This window comes from Nuphar pumila, chromosome 3 (genome assembly GCF_984573655.1).
Source record: "Nuphar pumila chromosome 3, dmNupPumi1.hap1.1, whole genome shotgun sequence".
Classification (NCBI taxonomy): Eukaryota; Viridiplantae; Streptophyta; class Magnoliopsida; order Nymphaeales; family Nymphaeaceae; genus Nuphar; species Nuphar pumila.
Window position 1 is genome coordinate 12,648,975 of NC_143251.1, and position 19,842 is coordinate 12,668,816.

Here is a 19,842-nt window from a genome sequence, read left to right on the forward strand (position 1 = left end):
ATGATGACAATACCCTTACTTTTGTGGTGTTGCACCTTCTCTTCCCGTCTGCATTTAATGCAGTGACACCTAGGGATGGCAGTGGGGCGGGGCGGGGGACAAGGTTTCCACCCCCGCCCGCTTCAAAATTTTATCCTCCACCCCCGCCCCGCCTCCGCGGCCGGGATGGATTTTATCCTCCACCCCCGCCTTCATCCCCGTTTCATGTCTCCACCCCCGCCCCGTCCCCGTTTCCGCCTTCATCCCCGTTTCATGTCCTCCACCATGATTGACGCAGTCTGCGCCCGGTATGCCTCCTCGAAGGCGGAGTTGAACCGCCTGAAAGCCCGCCTCGCGCTTTCGGCATCGATCACCACCGGCATCTCTGCCATGGCCGCCACGACCTCGCTCCACGCCATGCGCTCGTAGTTAGCGACGTACTGCCGAAGCTTCTTGGTGTGCATTCTCACCCAAGCGTCGCCGAGGACGAGTCGGAGAACGGCGACGGCCCTGCGACGGCCAATGGTGGAGGCCTCCCCCTGCGACGGCCAACGGTGGTCGGCGACGGCCCGGCTACAATGATAATGCGGATGGGGAAGGGGAAGAGGCGACGGCCCGGCTCCAGGGTTAGGAAATTAGGGTTAGTAAACAGTAAAAATATAAAGGGTTGGGGGCGGGGCCGGGACGGAGATGGGGCGGGGCGGGGCCGGGGCGGGGGCGGGGCGGGGATGGGGCCGGGCGGGGGAACGTGTCAGTCCATCCCCGCCTCCACCCCCGGACGGGGATGGATTTTAACCTTCGTCCCCGCCTCCATCCCCGTTTCATACCCTTCATCCCCTGCCCAAACGGGGCGAGGCAGGGCGGGGCCCCGCTTTCCCCCGGTCCACTGCCATCCCTAGTGACACCATGCATGTACTCTTTTGTTTGTATTCTATATTTTCTGAATTGAAAAAATACGACAGATATTGTTTGCAAAGGAGGGTCCTTGTATTTTGTTTCTTTATAGGCAAACCCACGTGGGCGTTCGAACTGAAGACCCCTCGATTAGGATTGTGAGACCTAACAATACCTAGCAATTCAGTTCTCACTTGAGCTTTTTTTTTTCTTTTTTTCTTCTTTTTTTTTCGACAGAGAAAGCTGGGTTATGCCCTATAAATTATACAACCATATTCCATTGAGATTGGAACTTGCAACTTCCCAACACAAGTTGACATGCCCTAACTGCCCTTGCCAAACAAGTGGAGCCTCCATCGGTCACTTGATCATTTTCCTACCTTCCATGTAATTGCCACATCAAAGATAATGGGGGCCATCACCTTTCAATCAGTGACCATCCTCTCAAAATCAGATGCATTCTTCTTTTCTTTCAAAAGGTAGCTATGGTGTTAACTTTCAGCAAAACTCATAAGCTAGATAAGTAATTTATAATCAAAAGTCATCATTATGTCTGGCTTGTTTTTTTTTAAAAGAAAAAGTATTTCATATCTTTATTTCAGATCGGAAGAATTACATGAGATGTCAATAAACAAGAGTGAAAAGAACTGTAAATCCTGTAAAAGAGGCACATTCAAATCCCCCATTTAAATTTAAATCTAAAGAAAAGTTCATGAAGAGCGGCCTTAGCGATGGAGATAGGGTGATATGGTGTTTTAAGAAAGCATATACAATAATAACACCACAGATTAAGGTGGTTAGGCACGGTTTGCCTGCATCCAGGGATAAGAGGACACTCCCTCACAATTTATTCTGAACACTCGTACATCAGAGGTTTACATTAAACAGCTATATATAGGCAGCTCCAACCAATCCAAGAAAGAAAACAAGTGGCTGGAGATAGCCTTCCTCTCTTGGGAGATAACTATCATCTCCACAAAAAAGGCAAAAGACAATAACCATGGTAACAAAAAATATTGATGTTAATTGTAAAAGAAAGCATATCACAGGCTTGAGGAAGATCACGCCATTTGTGGAATGTCTATCAAAGGAACACATAAACATCAGTATTAACATTCTCCCCCTCAAGTTGGTGCGCAGATGTCAATCAAACCTAACTTGTGACTTAGCTTGAGATGCATGTCACGGTTTAGGAATTTACTAAAAATGTCTACCAATTGTTTTTTGCTCCCAACATATGATGTGTATACTTCTTTTGCTTGAATTTTTTCTCTCACAAAATGGCAGTCAACCTCGATGTGTTTGGTTCTCTCATGAAAGACTGGATTTGCGCCAATGTGCATAGTAGCCATGTTGTCACACTTGAGTTCCATCAGTTGGGTGAGGATTATACCCATATCTCTGATGAGTGCTTTAATCCAAACAAGTTCACATGTGCACGTAGCTATGGCGCAATATTCAACTTTTGCACCGAATCTAGCAACAACCGGTTGTTTCTTGCTCTTCTATGTAAAAAGGTTTCCTCCAACAAACGAGCAAAAACCCGTGGTGGATCTTATGTCATTAGGGTCTCCAGTCTAGTCGACATCAGTGTAACCTATAATGTTGAGATTTTCATTCCTCTTCATAAGAATTTCCTTGCCAGGGGTCCCCTTGAGGTATCTTAGGATTCTGTGGGCAGTCATAACATGGATAGATCGTGGTTTGTGCATGAATTGACTAATTACACTTACAGCATAGAAAATATCTAGACGGGTAATTGTGAGATATATCAATTTTCCCACAAGTCTCTCAAAGCGTTCAACATTGTCAACCGTATCTCCGTCATTTTTCTTAAATTTGCAGTTGACTTCAAGAGAAGTTCCAACAACCTTTGCTCCAATTACTCCAGTATCTTTAAGAAGATCTAGAGCATACTTACGTTGGCACAAGAATATTCTTTTATTTGAGAGAGCAACTTCGATGCCAAGAAAGTACCTTAGTTGGCCAAGATCTTTGATTTCAAACTTGGCATGTAAGATTTCTTTGGTTTTCTGCATAGTTTTATTATCTTCTGTTAAAATTATATCATTGATGTAGACCAGAAGAATCACAATGCCTTGAGTAGAACTGTGAACAAACATAGCATAATCAGCAGTACTGCGTTTAAAACTGATGTTGATGAGAACCTCACTGAGTTTTGCAAACCATGCCCGAGGAGATTGTTTGAGGCCGTAGATTGATTTGTTTAGTTTGCATACTTTTTTTATATCACAGTTGTATCCGAGAGGTGGATTCATATACACTTCTTCTTCTAATTCGCCATGAAGAAAGGCATTCTTTACATCTAATTGATAAATGCCCCACCATTTATTAGCAGCAACAAACAGGAGAATACGGATAAAGCTCATCTTAGCCACTGACACAAATGTTTCAGTGAAGTCAATTCCCTCTTTTTGAGTATATCTTTTAGCAACCAGTCTTGCTTTGTATCTTTCTATAAAACCATCACTGTTATACTTGATTTTGTATATCTACTGGCATCCCACCGTTTTCTTCCCATGGGGCAGTCTAACAAGAGTCCAAGTGTTGTTTTTTTGTAATGCCTTTAACTCGTCGTCCATTGCCAACTTCCATTGGGCATCTTCAAGAGCTTCGTTGAAGCTGTTAGGTTTATGATGGGTATAGATCTTGACCAGATAGGATCGATAGGACTCAGACAATTTGAAAAAATCAACTTGTTGTTCTATAGAGTAGAGCTTAGACGAGTCAGAAGCACAATATGAGTAGTAGTCTCTCAGTCGAACTGGCAGACGAGTAGGTCGGGATGATTTCCTAACTTGATCAATTTCTTGAGTAAGATTAGGCATGAGCGTAGGCTGATTTGGATTGTAACTAGTCTCACGATCAACATCAGGTGGATTAGTCTCAGGGTCGATAACTAACAGACTTGATTTAGAAGAAGGAGCGCTATCTTGACGAAAAAATGATTCATGGTCTTCAGAAATAGGTAAAATAGGACATGGACCTGGTATAGGACTTGGGATAAGATCAGATTGATTCTCCCCCTGGAAGTAAGATTCACTTTCGAAAAATCTCATATCTCTTGATACATAGAGTTTTTTCTAATTGGATCAAAGCATTTGAAACCCTTTTTTGAAGATGAATATCCAACGAAAACGCACTTAACAGCTCTTTTTTCAAGCTTATTTCAAAAGTTGGTTTGAATATGCACAAAGCATTTACAACCAAAAACTTTCAAATGTTGAATAAAAACTTTATGGTCTCTCAATTTTCCATTGAAATACCATTTTCCAAACTAGAACTTGAAATGTGATTTATGATGTAACATGCAGTGGCTATGGCATCAGCTCAATATGGTTGAGGAACATTCATATGAAACATGAGAGATCGAGCAACATTGAGAAGATGTCTATTCTTTCTTTCAACAACCTTGTCTTGTTGGGGAGTCTCTGCACACGTGTTCTGAGGCATTATACCATGTTTCTTCAAAAAACCATCATGGACTTCATTCAGGTATTCGCCTTTATTATCAGATCTCAGGACTTTGATCTTGCGTTCATATTGCATGAGCACAAGATTATAAAAAGTTTTAAAAACCGTGGCCACTTCTTTTTTTGTTTCAGAAAATACACCCATGTAGTTCGAGATTTGTCTTCAATGAAAGTAACATAATATTTAAAACCAAAATATGAATCAACAGGGGCTAGACCCCACACATCAGAATGCACTAATCCAAATAAATTGTTACTTTTAATGGACAGCTTTTGAAAAGAGAGTCTAGAAGACTTAGCAAATTCGCAAGCATCATAAGCCAAGTTGTCATTCCTTACTTTTGGCACAAGAGTCTTGATGACTTTGGCCGAGGCATGTCCAAGGCGCGACAATGCCAAAGGGTATAGTCATTATTTGATTGAAAGCAACTGAAAAAAGCCTACACTGGTTGACTGAAAAAGTATAATTCATCACATTCTACACCTCTACCAATCATCTTCTTTGTTTTTCTGTCCTGAAACTTCACACCCTTTGAAGAGAAAATAACCAAACAATCATAAGTTTTGGTGATCTTACTTACAGACATGAGGTTAGCAGTAAGCTTAGGAACAATGAGAACTTTAGAATCATGTTCTTGATTAATGAGTTTCATATTTTTCGTGTTAGTGACCATCATGATGGATCCATCGGCAGTGTACACTGGTTTTGACAAATTGGCTAAATCGGTATCATGGTTCATCATGTGATCCAAGGCTCCTGAGTCAATAATCCATTTGTTATTTGAAATATGAGATAGAAAAACATGTGATTTACCTTATTGATCAACGATATCTTCTTTGATGGGAGTCGTGGATGCTAAGTTAGTCTTAGCCATTTGCTGAAAAAATTGGGCGAGATCATCTTTGGTGACAAAGTTTGTTGTTTCTGATTTGGACTTGATATCACGGTTGGGACGTCCCACCAGATCCCAACACCGCTCCTTGGAATGACCCACTTTCTTACAATAGGAACATTTAAGTTTCGATCTGTCTTTGAATCGATCTTGATTGGGGTTGTTTGAGGGCTCGGTATACGATGCCGTTTTTTGTATCCTACCTGAAACACCATGTTTTTTGGTTGTTCCTCTTTAATTTTTTTACTCGGATTCATCACCTTTCGACGAGTTTCTTCACGTTGTATCATGGCACATACAACGTTGTATGATGGCATTGGCATCGTCATCAGAATCTGACTTTGCATAGCTTCATAGTCTGGGCCGAGGTTGGCAAGGACCTTAAAAACTTTGTCTTCTTCAAACCTCCTTTTATTTTTGAGGATGTCGCCTCTTGGAGGACGATATTGGAGCAATTCGTCCCACATCCCTCTAAGAGTACCTATGTACTCGTTGAAGGACTTGTCATCGCAAGTAAACTTGGCAATTTTGAGTTGGAGTTCATAAACTCTTGCGAGATTAAATTGTTCATTATAAATTTCTTGGACCGCATCCCAAATCTCTTTTGCGGTGTTCATGGCAATGGTTGGTTCCATAAAATTTAAAATTTAGCTCATAACAATATCATTCTCAGATTCCTATTTTTCATATGAGGGATCTGAGATGTCAGGCTTCGGATTTTTACTAGTGATATATCCTAATTTGCATCTACCACTAAGAACCAATTTAATGGCCTTTGCCCAACTCAAGTAATCAGTCCCTAAGAATAATGTGTTTGTAATTTTAAGCAAAGGGGTTTGATCATGACAACCGACTTTATAGTTTATCGAGCTTCCCGCGGAATTGATAGGGTGGTCGGCCATGTTTGCTCGGTCTTCTTGCATAGTATTGAAGCCCGGAGATCGTTTCAACAATCACACTCTGATACCATGTTAAGAAAGCATATGCAAGAATAACACTACATATTAATGTGGTTCAGCACTGTTTGCCTACCTCCACGAAGAAGAGGACACTCCCTCACAATTTATTCTGAACACTCGTACATCAGAGGTTTACCTTAAACAGCTATATATAGGCAGCTCCAAGCAATCCAAGAAAGAAAACAAGTGGGTGGAGATAGCCTTCCTCTCTTGGGAGATAACTATCATCTCCACAAAAAAGGCAAAAGACAATAACCATGGTAATAAAAAGTACTGATGTTAATCATAAAAGGAAGCATATCACAGGCTGGAGGAAGATCACGCCATATGTGGAACGTCTGCCAAAGGAACGGATAAACATATGTATTAACATGCCATCCATGTGAACTCGGCGGTTTCGTTGCAGCCTTATGAGTCATCATAGGGATGAGCACAAAGCATCGTCAAGTGAAGGTAAATTTTTGTTCCTCAGTTGAATATGTGAAGGTAGCTTAGATTGGTTGGGACATTCCAATGTAACTTCTCAAACCAATTTGAAGCACTCTCTAGTAAATTCGCATTCTCACGATAAATGTAATGAAGATTTCCCTTTTTTTTTTTATGATCACAAACCCTCACTAAGAATCGGGCCACTTAATGAACCTGCCCTCCTGCAAGGCAAATCTTGAGTGGGACCCATGACCACCCTGCCTTGCGTGGTCTACCTTCGAAAGCTACAGACATACTCATGCGCCAGCGAGGTTTGATCTGGCGCCTTCAACTCATTACAACCACCCCTCGCTGTTCATGTGGGCAACCTCCATGGTGGTTTTGCTCTCCTTTTTATGTCTGGCGTTTTATGTGAAATGGCAAGAAAGATATACACAACTACATATAAAGCTCTGTTTATTGGATTGTATTTTATATGTTTGCTTAGAAGCTTCTCTGAACAAAACCGTGCTTTTTAGGTTCTGGTATTTGCATGTGCTGCCTGCTTCCACAGCTAACAAGCAGAAATGCACTCTTCATTAAAAAAAAAATAGCAGAAATGCACTCTCATTATCCAAACACTAACATTGGCCAGAGTAGCAAGTGAAAGGCTAGCTAGAATGAGCAGGACTACCATGAGAAGAATGCGCTTTTTCTTTTGTATAGGCTAGAGAGCAAGAAAACGCATGCTTTGAAGTAAACAAAAAAAATAAAAGAAAATTTACTGCACCCACTTGGAAATTATCTTTAAGAAAAAGACATGTGCACAATGGAAGGGAAAAGGATCTCCAGTGAAATCAGAATATTCACTTCTTTTACGCTGCAGAGAGCTGCAACTAAGGCAAAGGAATGGTAGATCTGAATACCATCTTCCCTGAAATAGTGAAAAAACACCCTTATGTTCCCTTCAGTTGTCTCATCATTATCTAACTCTTTCCAACACGACAAAGGATGAACTGTTACTCTTGGCCCTGTGCATAACGTCTCATGCTGGACATGCGAAGGTCCGTGGTAATTAAGTGGACCCATCTCATGCAACCAATAGCCCGCCCTGAAGGCATTATTACTTGGTAATCTCTCTCTCTCTCTCTCTCTCTCTCTCTCTCTCTCTCTCTCTCTCTGAATAACAATGACTTTTTTTTAGTTGGAAAGGATTGTTACTCCCAATTAAAACACACCTTGGGATCAACGGACACAAACTGGAAATATATATAGATATATATATATATAGAGAGAGAGAGAGAGAGAGTTTTGGCAGATTGACATCTCTCTCTGAATATCAATATTTTTTTCTTCAGTTTTCTGTAACTAACTTATTCCAATTATCCCTCGTGGGGCTGGCCGGGAATTAGTACTCCGGCCTGTGATGGGATTTCTCAACCATAATGATAGTTTATCTTTGTTAGAAAAGCAAAAAAAAATGATTCCAATTAAAATTCACTTTGAGATCAACACACATTAAACTGAAATGATGGAAACGAGAGAGTCCTGGGGGAGAAGAGTGAGAAAACTTAACCGAGACCTCTCTCTCTCTCTCTCTCTCCTAGATACATGCAAGGTCTTGAGAAATGCACGGAGCAAAGAAAAACTTCCATGTATCATATTCATGACATGGTCGATCCTAAGGATGAATCAAAGGGAAAAATCTCGTGGATTTTGCACTATGAGTATATTCTTTTAATAAACGACGAAATAGCCATTTTTTTCAACTGGGTGAGACCTTTTTCAAAATACCAAATCTGGCTTTCGCTACTGTAATCTTTGAGAAGAAAGCAAAAAGTAAAAAAAAAGGAGGTTTTCATCATGCACATTGAAGTGACAAAAAGCAGCATCCACTAGGTAAGATGATAAGAAGCAGACAATTGGACATGATTTTAAAATAACAAAACTCGATCTTGGACTCAATTTTGAACCGAATCAGAGCCACTTAAGAGAAACAGACGCTCCATATTTTAAAGGTGTTATACGCCGTTCCGTGTCCCGTATAAATCGTAAAGAAGGCATGGGCTATTATCAATTGAATGTTGACACTACAGTCATTATACAATATATGAGAGAGAGAGCGAGACTGCAACCAAGAACAAGGATGGTGCACAAACAATAAAAATTTGGGCTTTCTTGGCCAGTTTAGCTATACATAAGAGAGAGAGAGAGAGAGAGTGTACGTGGTGCTACAAAATTTGGGGTTCCTTGGCAAAAGTTAGCCACACATGTGTATAGATAACTTGGCCAAGGAACCCCAAATTTTTTAGCACCACTCTCTCTCTCACGAAAATAATAATGTGGTGAAAATTGGAAACTGATGAGCTTCTTCTGATAATCAGGCAATCCATTTCTGCAATTATATATACGGTGGACAAGAACATGAATTTCATGTTGCATCCTTTCATCCACCATCCATCTACAATATGAACATCGATCAATGTTGTTGTTATGTTGCTCATTTCAAGGTCGTCCATCTTGAACAGAATTGGAAATTACAGGTCGAAATTAAAACCATGCTGTCCATCTAGGTGAAAAAAAAATATGACCGCTTAAATCCCCCTAGTCCACCTTCAAGATGAAAGATTAATCTCCACATAAAGGCGCATCTGCTCTTCAGTTTTTTGGAGGAAATTATAATTTATTGCAGCATCAGAAGTTCACAGAAGAACAAAAGGAAAATGGTAACGAGGGATCACCATGAATCCCGAACAGAAAGTGAAGAAAATGATATCAGAAAAAAAAACAGCAAATTACATGAAAGAAAAACTCAGAACATCAGCCCCCATTCGACGCCATCCCAATTCTGCATTCACCGACCCATTGGACGTCAGCACCAGGCCATTTCAGTTTGACACGCTCAAGAAGAAGGTGCTAAGTTGTTGCGAGCAACCCAATCAGCGAGGTCTGTGGTCCCCTAAAGACTGTTGTTTCTCTCGAGCCATACAGTTCTCCACAATATCAACAACCAACAACCCAAGCAGCGAAGTCTGTGATCCTCTAAACACTGTTGTTTCTCTCGAGCCATCTGCTCTTGAGTTATCTGATAACAATGATGGTCCACCTTGAAGATGGAGGGCAGACAGAAGGGGAGAAACACCATTTTCTTTGTTTTTCCCTTAAACATTTAAATGAATCTGTAACAAATACATAGCTTGAAGCAATCTGTGGATTGTTGAAGCAAACCTTGTGCGGTGGATACCACAAGAAATATCTCTCTTGCATGCACATATTTCATGCTCAAAAGAGCTCACCCTTTCATACCCATAATCCCATCTGCATGACAATCAGAAGATTAAATAGGCTCAGATGGCCTTTTTTTTATAGAAAAAACACTAATATGGAAAAAATAAAAGAAAATTACCATCAATGATTAGAGAACTGCACCAAAAATCAAACCAATGAAATAAAAAAAGAAATCCTAGATCGCCATTGTTTCCCACAGCTTTCTTGAGCTTCTAGATCTTAATAACAATTATAGGTAAAGAAGTTCAAGAAAGCTGTGGAAAGCTATGGCAGGACTTGTTTCCTCCTCCATACTCTTCTTCTTCTTTCTTAGGGTTTGGGTTTGGGTTGTGAAATGAACACCATGGTACCCAAGGTTTTCATATTGTTTAATGGGTTGGGGTTGAAGTAGATGACAATCTAGTTGAGAGTAAAGGAGAGGAAACCCAGAGACCCCAACCCCAACCAAATATTGTGGACCACTCTATCTACTTCTTGGCCAATCTAGCTAATACTCTAAATTCTTTTGTGGTATATGGTTTTTTAGGCAACTTTTATAGTGGAGAGTGGAGTAGGAACCACTAAGCAAAATGGTAGAAGAAAAAATAAAGGGGAATGGGGGAAAAGAGGCTCCAATATTTCATCTTCATCACATGTCGCCATGTGACCTCAACTCCTTTGTTTATTAAAAAATTAAAGGGATTGGTGCTCTCATGGTCCCAGGCCTTGATTTGTCTGTTGCTTGCTTCACCATATTTAAAATAGGTGTTGGATGTGGGCCACCCACCTTCATCAACTAACCATGATTCGGTTCTTAAGCGTGATTAAAAGTTGGTTATATTATTAGACTGTCGTAATATATTAAGTGTCCATTGCTTTGTCTATGCGAGACCAAGATCAGTTCAGATTGTGGTAGGGGTGGCAAAACCTGACACGACCCGCCAACCCTACCCACCAACCCGCCTCTTAGGCGGGTTCGGGTTTGGAAAAAACAAACCCGTTTAATAATCGGGTTGACCCGCCTAACCCGTTTATTAAACGGGTCGGGTTTGTGTTAGGGGTATGCCAACCCGCCTGACCCGTTTAATAAACAGGTTATGCGGGTGGGTCAACCCGCCAACCTGACCCGCGAACCTGAGAACCCGTTTACCCAACCCAACCCATTTATTAAATGGGTTGGCGGGTCGTGTTGGGTTACCCGTTTATTAAACGGGCTGGGTTGCCGAGCCGTTTCATAAACGGGTCGGGTTGAGTTGAGGTATGCTGACCCGCCAACCCGACACGATTGCCACCCCAAGATTGTGGCATGCTTAATTAATTGGTTATGACACAACGGACCCCCTTATTTATTTACACCATGTGATGTCATAAAAATGTGAGCTGTGACGTTTGAGTCCGTGCATATAATGCATGATGGTGCAATGACGTGTGCTTGTATCCCTGACTCCATTTAATCATGCTAACTGTGAAATAAATTTACTTAGGATCAGTGACTAACTCTCTCAATATATATATATATATATATATATATATATATATATGAAAACTGAAATATATTTACCAACTGATATAAATCAAGATTTTCATAGGTTTTTTTATAAATCTAACTCTGCAGATACATTCGGCGTAGTCCATTTGCTAGGAATAGACTGTTATCATTGTAATCTGATCAAGAAATGCAATTTTTTAGGCTTAAATATTTAGAAAAATTCTAAGCCATTGATTTTCAACCCTTAAAAGATCCAATCGAATGATCCAAGAGTATGTTTCTATAAAACCAAGCATCTAGATAACATCCTTAAGGCAAATTTTTTGAAAAAAAAGAAAGAAACTTATGAAAATCATAGTTCATACCAGTAAACATATTTCAATTACCCTATATATATAGAGAGAGAGAGTCGCTAGAATATGCAAACTATAAATATGAGTATTTTCAACACTTTTTTTTGCAAATTCAACTATGTAGATGCGCTTGGCATGGTGAATTTACTAGGAATCAACCATTCTATTGTGTATTTTTTATGAAAAAATATGATTTTTGAATTCTTGAATATTATGAGCCATTCATTTTAAAGACTTAAAAAAATCTTGTTTATGCATCAAAATTGGAAGATTCAAGAGAGGGCTCTTATAAAACCAAACATGCAAATCATATTTATATGGTTACATTCAAGAGAAAAGAAAAAAAACCATGAAAATGGCGGTTCACAAATTAGTTCTCATATTTTCAGTTTTATATATATATATATATATATATATATATATATATATATACACACGGCTTTAGTGAACTGTAAGTGTAAAGAAAAGCCATTGTTTTCTATCTTTGGTTGAGACTTTCGAATTTTCATCTAGCACCTTGTACAGATGGACCCAATTACAGCTGTATCTCGATTAGCAATTAACAACAAACAAGCTTTTTTTTTTCAAGCAGCCTACGTGGTTTATGGAATCGCCATTGACACATCACTTGACAATGTACGCCAACCTTATATTTTTTTTCAGTATATTCATATAGTACAGCACCTTGCAGTGAAGAAAACTGCTTCTGGTTATTCTATTAAAAATTAGTCTCAGCAGCCCAAAAGGGCTCTACTCATCTGGTAGGGGCTACTTGTGAATGTCACCGAGTTGACGGGAGTCACGGAACATCACAAGTTTGAAACCCATGAGTGGCATCTCTTGCCGCAAGGTCAAAGCTGGATGTGGTCCTCGGTGGGCAGGAGAGACCTCAAGGGTTTTACCAACCTGAGGCCAGCCAATGTGTGGTTGGTTTCATTGGAATATCAAAAAAAAAAAATCTCAGCAAGACTTTGAATCACTTCTGAAAATAATACAAGTTGTAATACTAAATTGATCTTTAGGTTCACAAGCGCATTGAGCAAGATTTTTTTATGAGCTATTTAATAAATCCCAAGGTTGAAAATAGAAAGAAGATATAATCGTTGAGGAGCGTGTCTTTTGGAAGTTTTACCTTAGCAAGAGTCTTGTTTATGTAAATTTCCAAGTTTTATTCAAAGCAATTCCTAAAGTCTTCTTTGAAAACAAATAAATAGTATCAGATATATAAACCATCCATATTTAATCTTTTCCCAAGTGGTAGTGTAGCAGGGAAGATTAATTCAAGTATATTACTACAAGAAAAATACGTATTAGCGACGGACGTTATCTGTCGCTAATCCGTCACAAAATCCATCGCTAATGTGTTTAGCGACGAAAAGCGTCTGTCGCATAATCCTCGTCGCTAAAATGTGACAGAATTTATCTGTCACGAATCTATCGCTAATTAGCGATGAATTAGCGACATATTATGTTTGTCGCTAATCTGCCGCTAATTAGCGACAAATTAGTAACGAATATAATTCGTCGCTAAATTTTGGTCGCCAATGTAGCGATGGATTAAATTTTGTCGCAAAACATCTAGCGACGGATTAAATTTCATCACAAAACATCGACTGATTGAAATTGGCGACGGATAATATTTGTCGCTAGTCCGTCGTAATTTTTTTTTAAAAAAATTAAAATATAAATATCTAAAAAAAAAATCTCGTTATACAATTTATATACCCTAGGATAAAGGTTGGGTGGATGAAATCGAAAAGTGCAAGTGGAGTGTTGTGCGATCGTAGAATGCCATTGTGGTTGAAGGGAAAGTTTTATAGAACGACAATTAGACTCGCTTTACTATATGGTATGTAATGTTGGGTTGTCAAGAGACATCATATTCAAAAACTGAGTGTAGCTGAGATGTGTATGCTTAGATAGATGTATGGGAATACAATAAAAGATAAGATTCAAAACAAGAAGATACGTAAGAAGGTAGGTGTTGCATCCATTGAAAATAAGATGAGAGAGAATCGTTTACGATGGTTTGGACATATTCGGCGAAGGCCTAATGATGCTCAAGTTAGAAGGATAGAGAAATGGGAAAATATATTAGTTAAAAGTGGTCGGGGTAGGCCTAAGAAGTCTTGGATGGAGATGATAGGAAAGGATATGAATGCTTTGAACCTCACCGATGACATGGCATTGGATAGAAATGATTGGAAGAGAAGGATTCATGTGGAAGACCCAGAATGATTTTCTTTTTTGGTTTATATCGCCGACCCCAATTGTTTTGGGATGAAGGCGTAGTTGTTGTTGTTGTATACAATTTATATATCCTGTGTATAAAAAATAAAGTACACAAAAAATACATATACAAAGAAGGTGAAACAAATTTAACACAAGTTATAAGTTAAACAAATTTAACAACCCAGTACAGTCCTTGCCAAGTTCTAATTAGTTAAAAGTACGTGAAACAAAATAAACACATGAAGCTAATCCTCGCCAAGATTCGGGGCATCATCCTCTTCATTTTCTCGATCTGCCCCTCCATCCATGCCTCCATCAACTCCTCTACGTTGAATCGTTGATCATCTCCAGTATCCTACAAGAGAACCGAAATATTAGTATTGATAAACAAAATATAATGAAATAAATTATATGCAATGCACCTAATCTAATGCAATCAAAGTAAATGACTGAATGACACATAGACTAGCAATAAATTGAAGGACATTAGCAGAATTCAGATATGTGTTCTAAGACTGAAAAAAAATCACAGTGATTCAATCATGCAGATATATGTTATAAGGTTGTCAAAAAATGTCACAGTGATTCACGCATGCATATGTGTTATAAGGCAGTAAAACAATTTCATAGTGATGAAATCATGCTTATATATGTTCTAAGGTTATCAAAAAACTTTCATAGTGATTCAATCATGCATAATTGTGTTCTAAGGTTGTCAAAAAACTTTCATATTAATTCAATCATGCATATATGCGTTATAAGGCAGTCAAAATATGTGTTCTAAGGCAGTAAAAAAAATTTATAGTGATTCAATTATGCATACATGTGTTCTAAGGCAATCAAAAAAATTTATAGTGATTCAATCATGCATATATGTGTTCTAAGGCAATAAAATTTTTTTATAGTGATTCAATCATGCATATATGTGTTATAAGGCAGTCAAACAATTTCATAGTGATGAAATCATGCATATATGTGTTATAAGACAGTAAAAAAAACTTTCATATATGTTAATATCAGGCTCATATGTGTTCTAAGGTTGTCAAAAAACTTTCATAGTGATTCAATCATGCTCATATGTGTTCTAAGGTAGTCAAAAACTATCATAGTAATTCAACCATGCAAATATGTGTTCTAAGGCAGTCAAAATTTTTTATAGTGATTCAATCATGCATATGTGTTATAAGGCAGTAAAACAATTTCATAGTGATGAAATCAGACTAATATGTGTTCTAAGGTTGTCAAAAACTTTCATAGTGATTCAATCATGCTCATATATGTTCTAAGGCAGTCAAAAAACTGTCATAGTGATTTAATCATGCATATGTTCTAAGGCAGTCAAATTTTTTTATAATGATTCAATCATGCATGTGTTATAAAGCAGTCAAACAACTTCATAGTGATGAAATCATGCTTATATGTGTTCTAAGGTAGTCAAAAAACTTTCATAGTGATTCAATCATGCTCATATGTGTTCTAAGGCAGTTAAAAAACTTTCATATTGATTCAATCATGCATATATGTGTTATAAGGTTGTCAAAAAACTTTCATATTGATTCAATCATGCATATATGTGTTATAAGGCAATAAAACAATTTCATAGTAATGAAATCATGCTTATATGTATTCTAAGGCAGTCAAAAAACTTTCATAGTGATTTAATCATGCTCATATGTGTTCTAAGGCAGTCAAAAAACTTTCATATTGATTCAATCATGCATATATGTGTTATAAGGTTGTCAAAAAACTGTCATATTAATTCAATCATGCATATATGTGTTATAAGGCAATAAAACAATTTCATAGTGATGAAATCATGCTTATATGTGTTCTAAGGCAGTCAAAGAACTATCATAGTAATTCAATCATGCATATATGTGTTCTAAGGCAGTCAAAAATTTTTATAATGATTCAATCATGCATGTGTTATAAGGCAGTTTGACGTGTGGTTACCTCCTGTTTGAGCTATCAATTAGAGCAATAGACCACTCAATGACAAAGAACCTGGTATTATACCTGCAAGAATTCCACGGCGCAATGAAATGTCATATAGCTTTCTAAAAGAAACTATATTAAGCCTATTTTCTATGCCATCAAAAGGAAAATATGGGCATTATTAAGTGGGGCAAGAGCAATACAGTTTATACATGGAACTTTAGCCCACATATCATACTGCCAAACATGAAATATGGGCTCTGTTTGAGTGGCTTTATCAAGAGATGTAGTGCACTAACAGCTTGACTGAAGGCTTGAGATCGACCATCTAAGTCAAGCCCATACTCCTTCTAGGGACAAAGAAGTGGCATGTTAACCTGACCTAAGTTAATCTAATCCCAAGCTTCCAAGTGACCCAGCAGAATCCAACAAAATTCAGGCCCTTGTAATGAACACAAACAAATGCATATAATCAATTTTGTCATATACCAGATCATGATATAATTTACTTTGGTTTACAGCATCTGCACTCTAATGGGTTCAGCAAGTTGACACTTTTTTTTTACTCAACAGATTTGCACACATGAGTAAAAGTGCATTACCTGGACTTGAAAGAAACCATCTTCTTCGTTCAGCATTAGCAATGAAAGAGTGCCTTGTACATCAAAATTGCTAACCCCACCATCTCTTTTCAGGGTCACATTAAGTTTTTCTTCTACAGTAAATGTGATAGGATCAGACAGAGGAGGAGCAAATGTCCTTAGATGGATTGCAGCAGGCTGCACATCTTCAAGAATCACTTCACCTTCAGCTTTTAGAGACTCCAAAAATTGATTCCTCTGTGTCTTTCCCAGTTGCATTCCAAGGCCCTTTGGAGGAGCAGTGGCTGTAGAAGGTGACCGACCTGATGACATAAAGATTGCATTTGTCAATAACCATTTGGATAATTAGCAAAAATGCACAATCTTTATATTCTTTAAATGAATCAAGAGGCAATATTCTCTTTTATGATTTTCTTTTAAAGAAATAACAAAATCACCAGGTCTAAGAGTTGTATGTCAATAGTTGTACTAAAAAAAATAGTGTATTGTGTTTGGCAAAAAATGGACTGGCCCCTTCGCTTAGCAATAACAAAATACTCCTTTGTTTGTCCAGATTCTAGACATATACTATTAAAATTGAAGAAGCATTCTTAAATTATCAAAGTTCCAGTCTTGTCTTCAACGTTCAATACAAATAGGACTACAGTTACACAATCTTTAATAGATGGAATAGGGCATTAACCTTTTGGTTTACTTGAAGAGGACTCCACATCACTGCTCAATCCATGTCCAGATCCACTGCTGGATATGCTAATGTCATTGAAAGAACTTTTCATTCTTAAAGAGATACTTGACTGTAGAGGCATAAATCCACCTCTACTCTTCTCATGCTAAGGAAAAAAGGGAAGATTATCATAGACTTAAATCACGTCTTTACAAAAATCTCCTAAAAAAATCATAACAAAAGCCAAACCTTTCTCTTGTCAATTTCACTAGCTTTTCTCTTCAGGACATCCTTGGTTTCATTTATCTTACTCTGCAATACTAGCTTGTGGAGCTTTTCTTCATGACTCTCCATTTCACAGTATTGTTTAACCTGTGCAACAGTTATATTTTCTGTGTCCAAGAGATATGACCTCATCAAAGGCAAAAATGAGCTTAAATGCCATCTTGCAAATCCCTTCCGCATCAAGGGAGGGAGAATATTAAAAAATGAGCTCAAATGCCAACTAGACTTTGGATTATCAGCCTTTATTGGAACTAGTGTTCACAATGGAAATAAGAGTTCCCTAGAGAAAAGGCCAGTTCCTTTTATTTGCCATGCGATATCTTCAGTGGTAATGTTGGAGTTGTGGTTAATCTGCAATGAGAATGGCAAAAGCATTTACTCTGAATGTGATCTTGAGTCAGATGGATGATTTTTAAGATTGAGCAGAGAACCTTAGGAATATAACCAAATAAACACAGATATGGGAGCATCTTTTGTTTTTAATCAACTTCCACTGACTGACAGAGGGATATCATCATTGGGCATGATTTTTTTCGAACTTTAACAAAAAAAAAAAAAACTGGAGATTTTACCAGGTCAGCCAGAAGAATAAGCACAAGATTTTCACCATGATGTTGTGAAAATGCCCTTGACCTGAGTATTCCAAAGGCCCAAAGAAAATCATCTAATGTTATGGGACATGGAAAGAAATGATGGTTAGGCACTACAACTTCTTTTAGGGCTTTGTTGAATTCACTTTCCACATACTCCTTGACACTCATTGTGGTGCTTAAAAGTTGGGTTCCTGCAAATAGAAATGCAAAGAAGTATGTATATTAGAATGTAGAGGACATGCCAAAAATACAAACAGAAAGTCATATATGAGGTTATGAAAACCTTTACAAGAGACCTTGATAGCAGCTTCTCCAACCAAACTTAGAAGCAATTCATGTGTCCAGATATAATCAACAGAGGCTACTACAATCAATAGCATCTAACCTAATCTCCGTTGAATAATTCCTTGTTACCTATTTTTGTTGGTAAACAAGCAAAACCAGATGAGAAAAATCCATAACGATGATGCTTGCAATTTTAATAACAATAGAGAAAGAGAACCTACAACACCTACAAAACACACAAGAAGAGCGACAGAGAAATTATTCACGTTAGACATTTCCTATAATTCTAAACATTTCCAACTTCCTGGAAAAGGATTCGTGCAATGCTAACAAAACAAACAGTATCACGAAACAAGATGATAAGCCTCGCCTTTAAATGGTACAAAATCTTTGCAATACATTATGCACAACCAACTGATCGATCCCGAGAACTTGCAAAGCAAGGCAAACACACACACCTTATCCAACAAAGCTCCACCTGAAAAGTGACGCGCCAATGAGCGGATATATGCAGTTTGCGTCGGTGCCGATGTCAAACCCTCAGATCCAATCTCGGGCCACCGGCCTTGCTACAACGTTCGACGATAGCAAGTTTTTGATCCAGTGTATGTAATTTGACCAGTTAGGCACCGTAGGACTGAGCTGGCCATCAGGAACCCACCTGCACATTAGAAGACTAAAAGCCCTAAAACTCCGGATCCCGTTTTAAGAAAATGAAAAGCGAAGAGGAAGAAAAGGTTCAGGTGTCGTGGTGGGGGGTTGGTTTACCATTGGATGTCGTGGTCGTGGTAGAGGAGAACCCTGTTGAGGTCCATGGTGGCGTTGAAGTCGGTCCAGTCGATCATGGGGTTACCATTGTTGGGTGAGTAGAAGACGAAGGGCCAGAAGGAAGGGTAAAGAGACACTAGACGCCGAAAATTGAGAGGCGCTCGAAGTACTTGCTGCGCGGGTGTCCTCTTGGCGGGTCCACCCTCCTGTGTTTGCTCGGCATCGCCGGAGAGGGGAGCTTCCCACCGCTCAGGCGTCTTTTCGGCGACTCTCTTATTCTTCTTCTCGTCCATCCTTTGCTATCTTTTCTGAGCTAGAGAGAGCGAGGGAGGGAGAATTTCACGCCCTCATGGGCCGGGTTAAATTGAAAATTAGCGACAGAATGTTTTTGTCGCTAATTAGCGATGAATTTTGCGATAAAAAAATTATGTCGTTCATCCATCGCAAATCTGTGACAAAAATTTAGATAAAAATTTTATACTGTGAATCTGTCACTAATTAGCGACGTAAACATTTCGTCGCTATTTCTAATTTTGGCGACGACTAATTTTATCTCGTTAATCTATTGCAAATTTACAACGAAAAAAATTCATCATAAATTTCTGTCACTAATTAAAAATTTTCTTGTAGTATTAACATCAATCTATTAAAATTTTCTTTTCAATAAAAATAATAGAGAAATAGAGTTTATAATTGGCATGATGCTCAAGGTTTTTTTTTCAATAGAGAAAAACGTGTCAGT

At 38.5% G+C, this 19,842-nt stretch overlaps 1 protein-coding gene and 1 pseudogene across 1 annotated transcript; both read right to left on the reverse strand.

Annotated features, from left to right (window-relative positions):
• Window positions 1–13,951: 13,951 nt before the first annotated feature.
• LOC149842006 (coatomer subunit delta-1-like) lies at window positions 13,952–18,427 on the reverse strand. The gene is made up of 7 exons (XM_090000570.1): window positions 18,331–18,427; window positions 18,191–18,238; window positions 17,419–17,561; window positions 17,188–17,335; window positions 16,506–16,807; window positions 15,922–15,984; window positions 13,952–14,323 (listed from the first exon to the last, which is right to left on the reverse strand). The coding sequence occupies exons 1-6, from the start codon at window positions 18,425–18,427 to the stop codon at window positions 15,979–15,981; spliced, it is 744 nt and encodes a 247-aa protein (XP_089856696.1). The 3' UTR covers window positions 13,952–14,323; window positions 15,922–15,978.
• Window positions 18,428–18,791: 364 nt separating this feature from the next.
• Window positions 18,792–19,393, reverse strand: LOC149842007 (uncharacterized; annotated as a pseudogene).
• Between the last annotated feature and the right edge of the window lie 449 nt (window positions 19,394–19,842).

What these genes read in the sequence shown, in the direction of transcription:
- LOC149842006 (XM_090000570.1), bottom strand. Translation starts at nt 18,427, where the DNA reads ATGCTATTGATTGTAGTAGCCTCTGTTGATTATATCTGGACACATGAA. An exon ending in GTGAAATTGACAAGAGAAAG is followed by an intron (nt 17,336 to 17,418) that starts GTTTGGCTTTTG and finishes TTTTTTCCTTAG; the next exon opens with CATGAGAAGAGTAGAGGTGG. An exon ending in CTCTTCAAGTAAACCAAAAG is followed by an intron (nt 16,808 to 17,187) that starts GTTAATGCCCTA and finishes TTATGTCATCAG; the next exon opens with GTCGGTCACCTTCTACAGCC.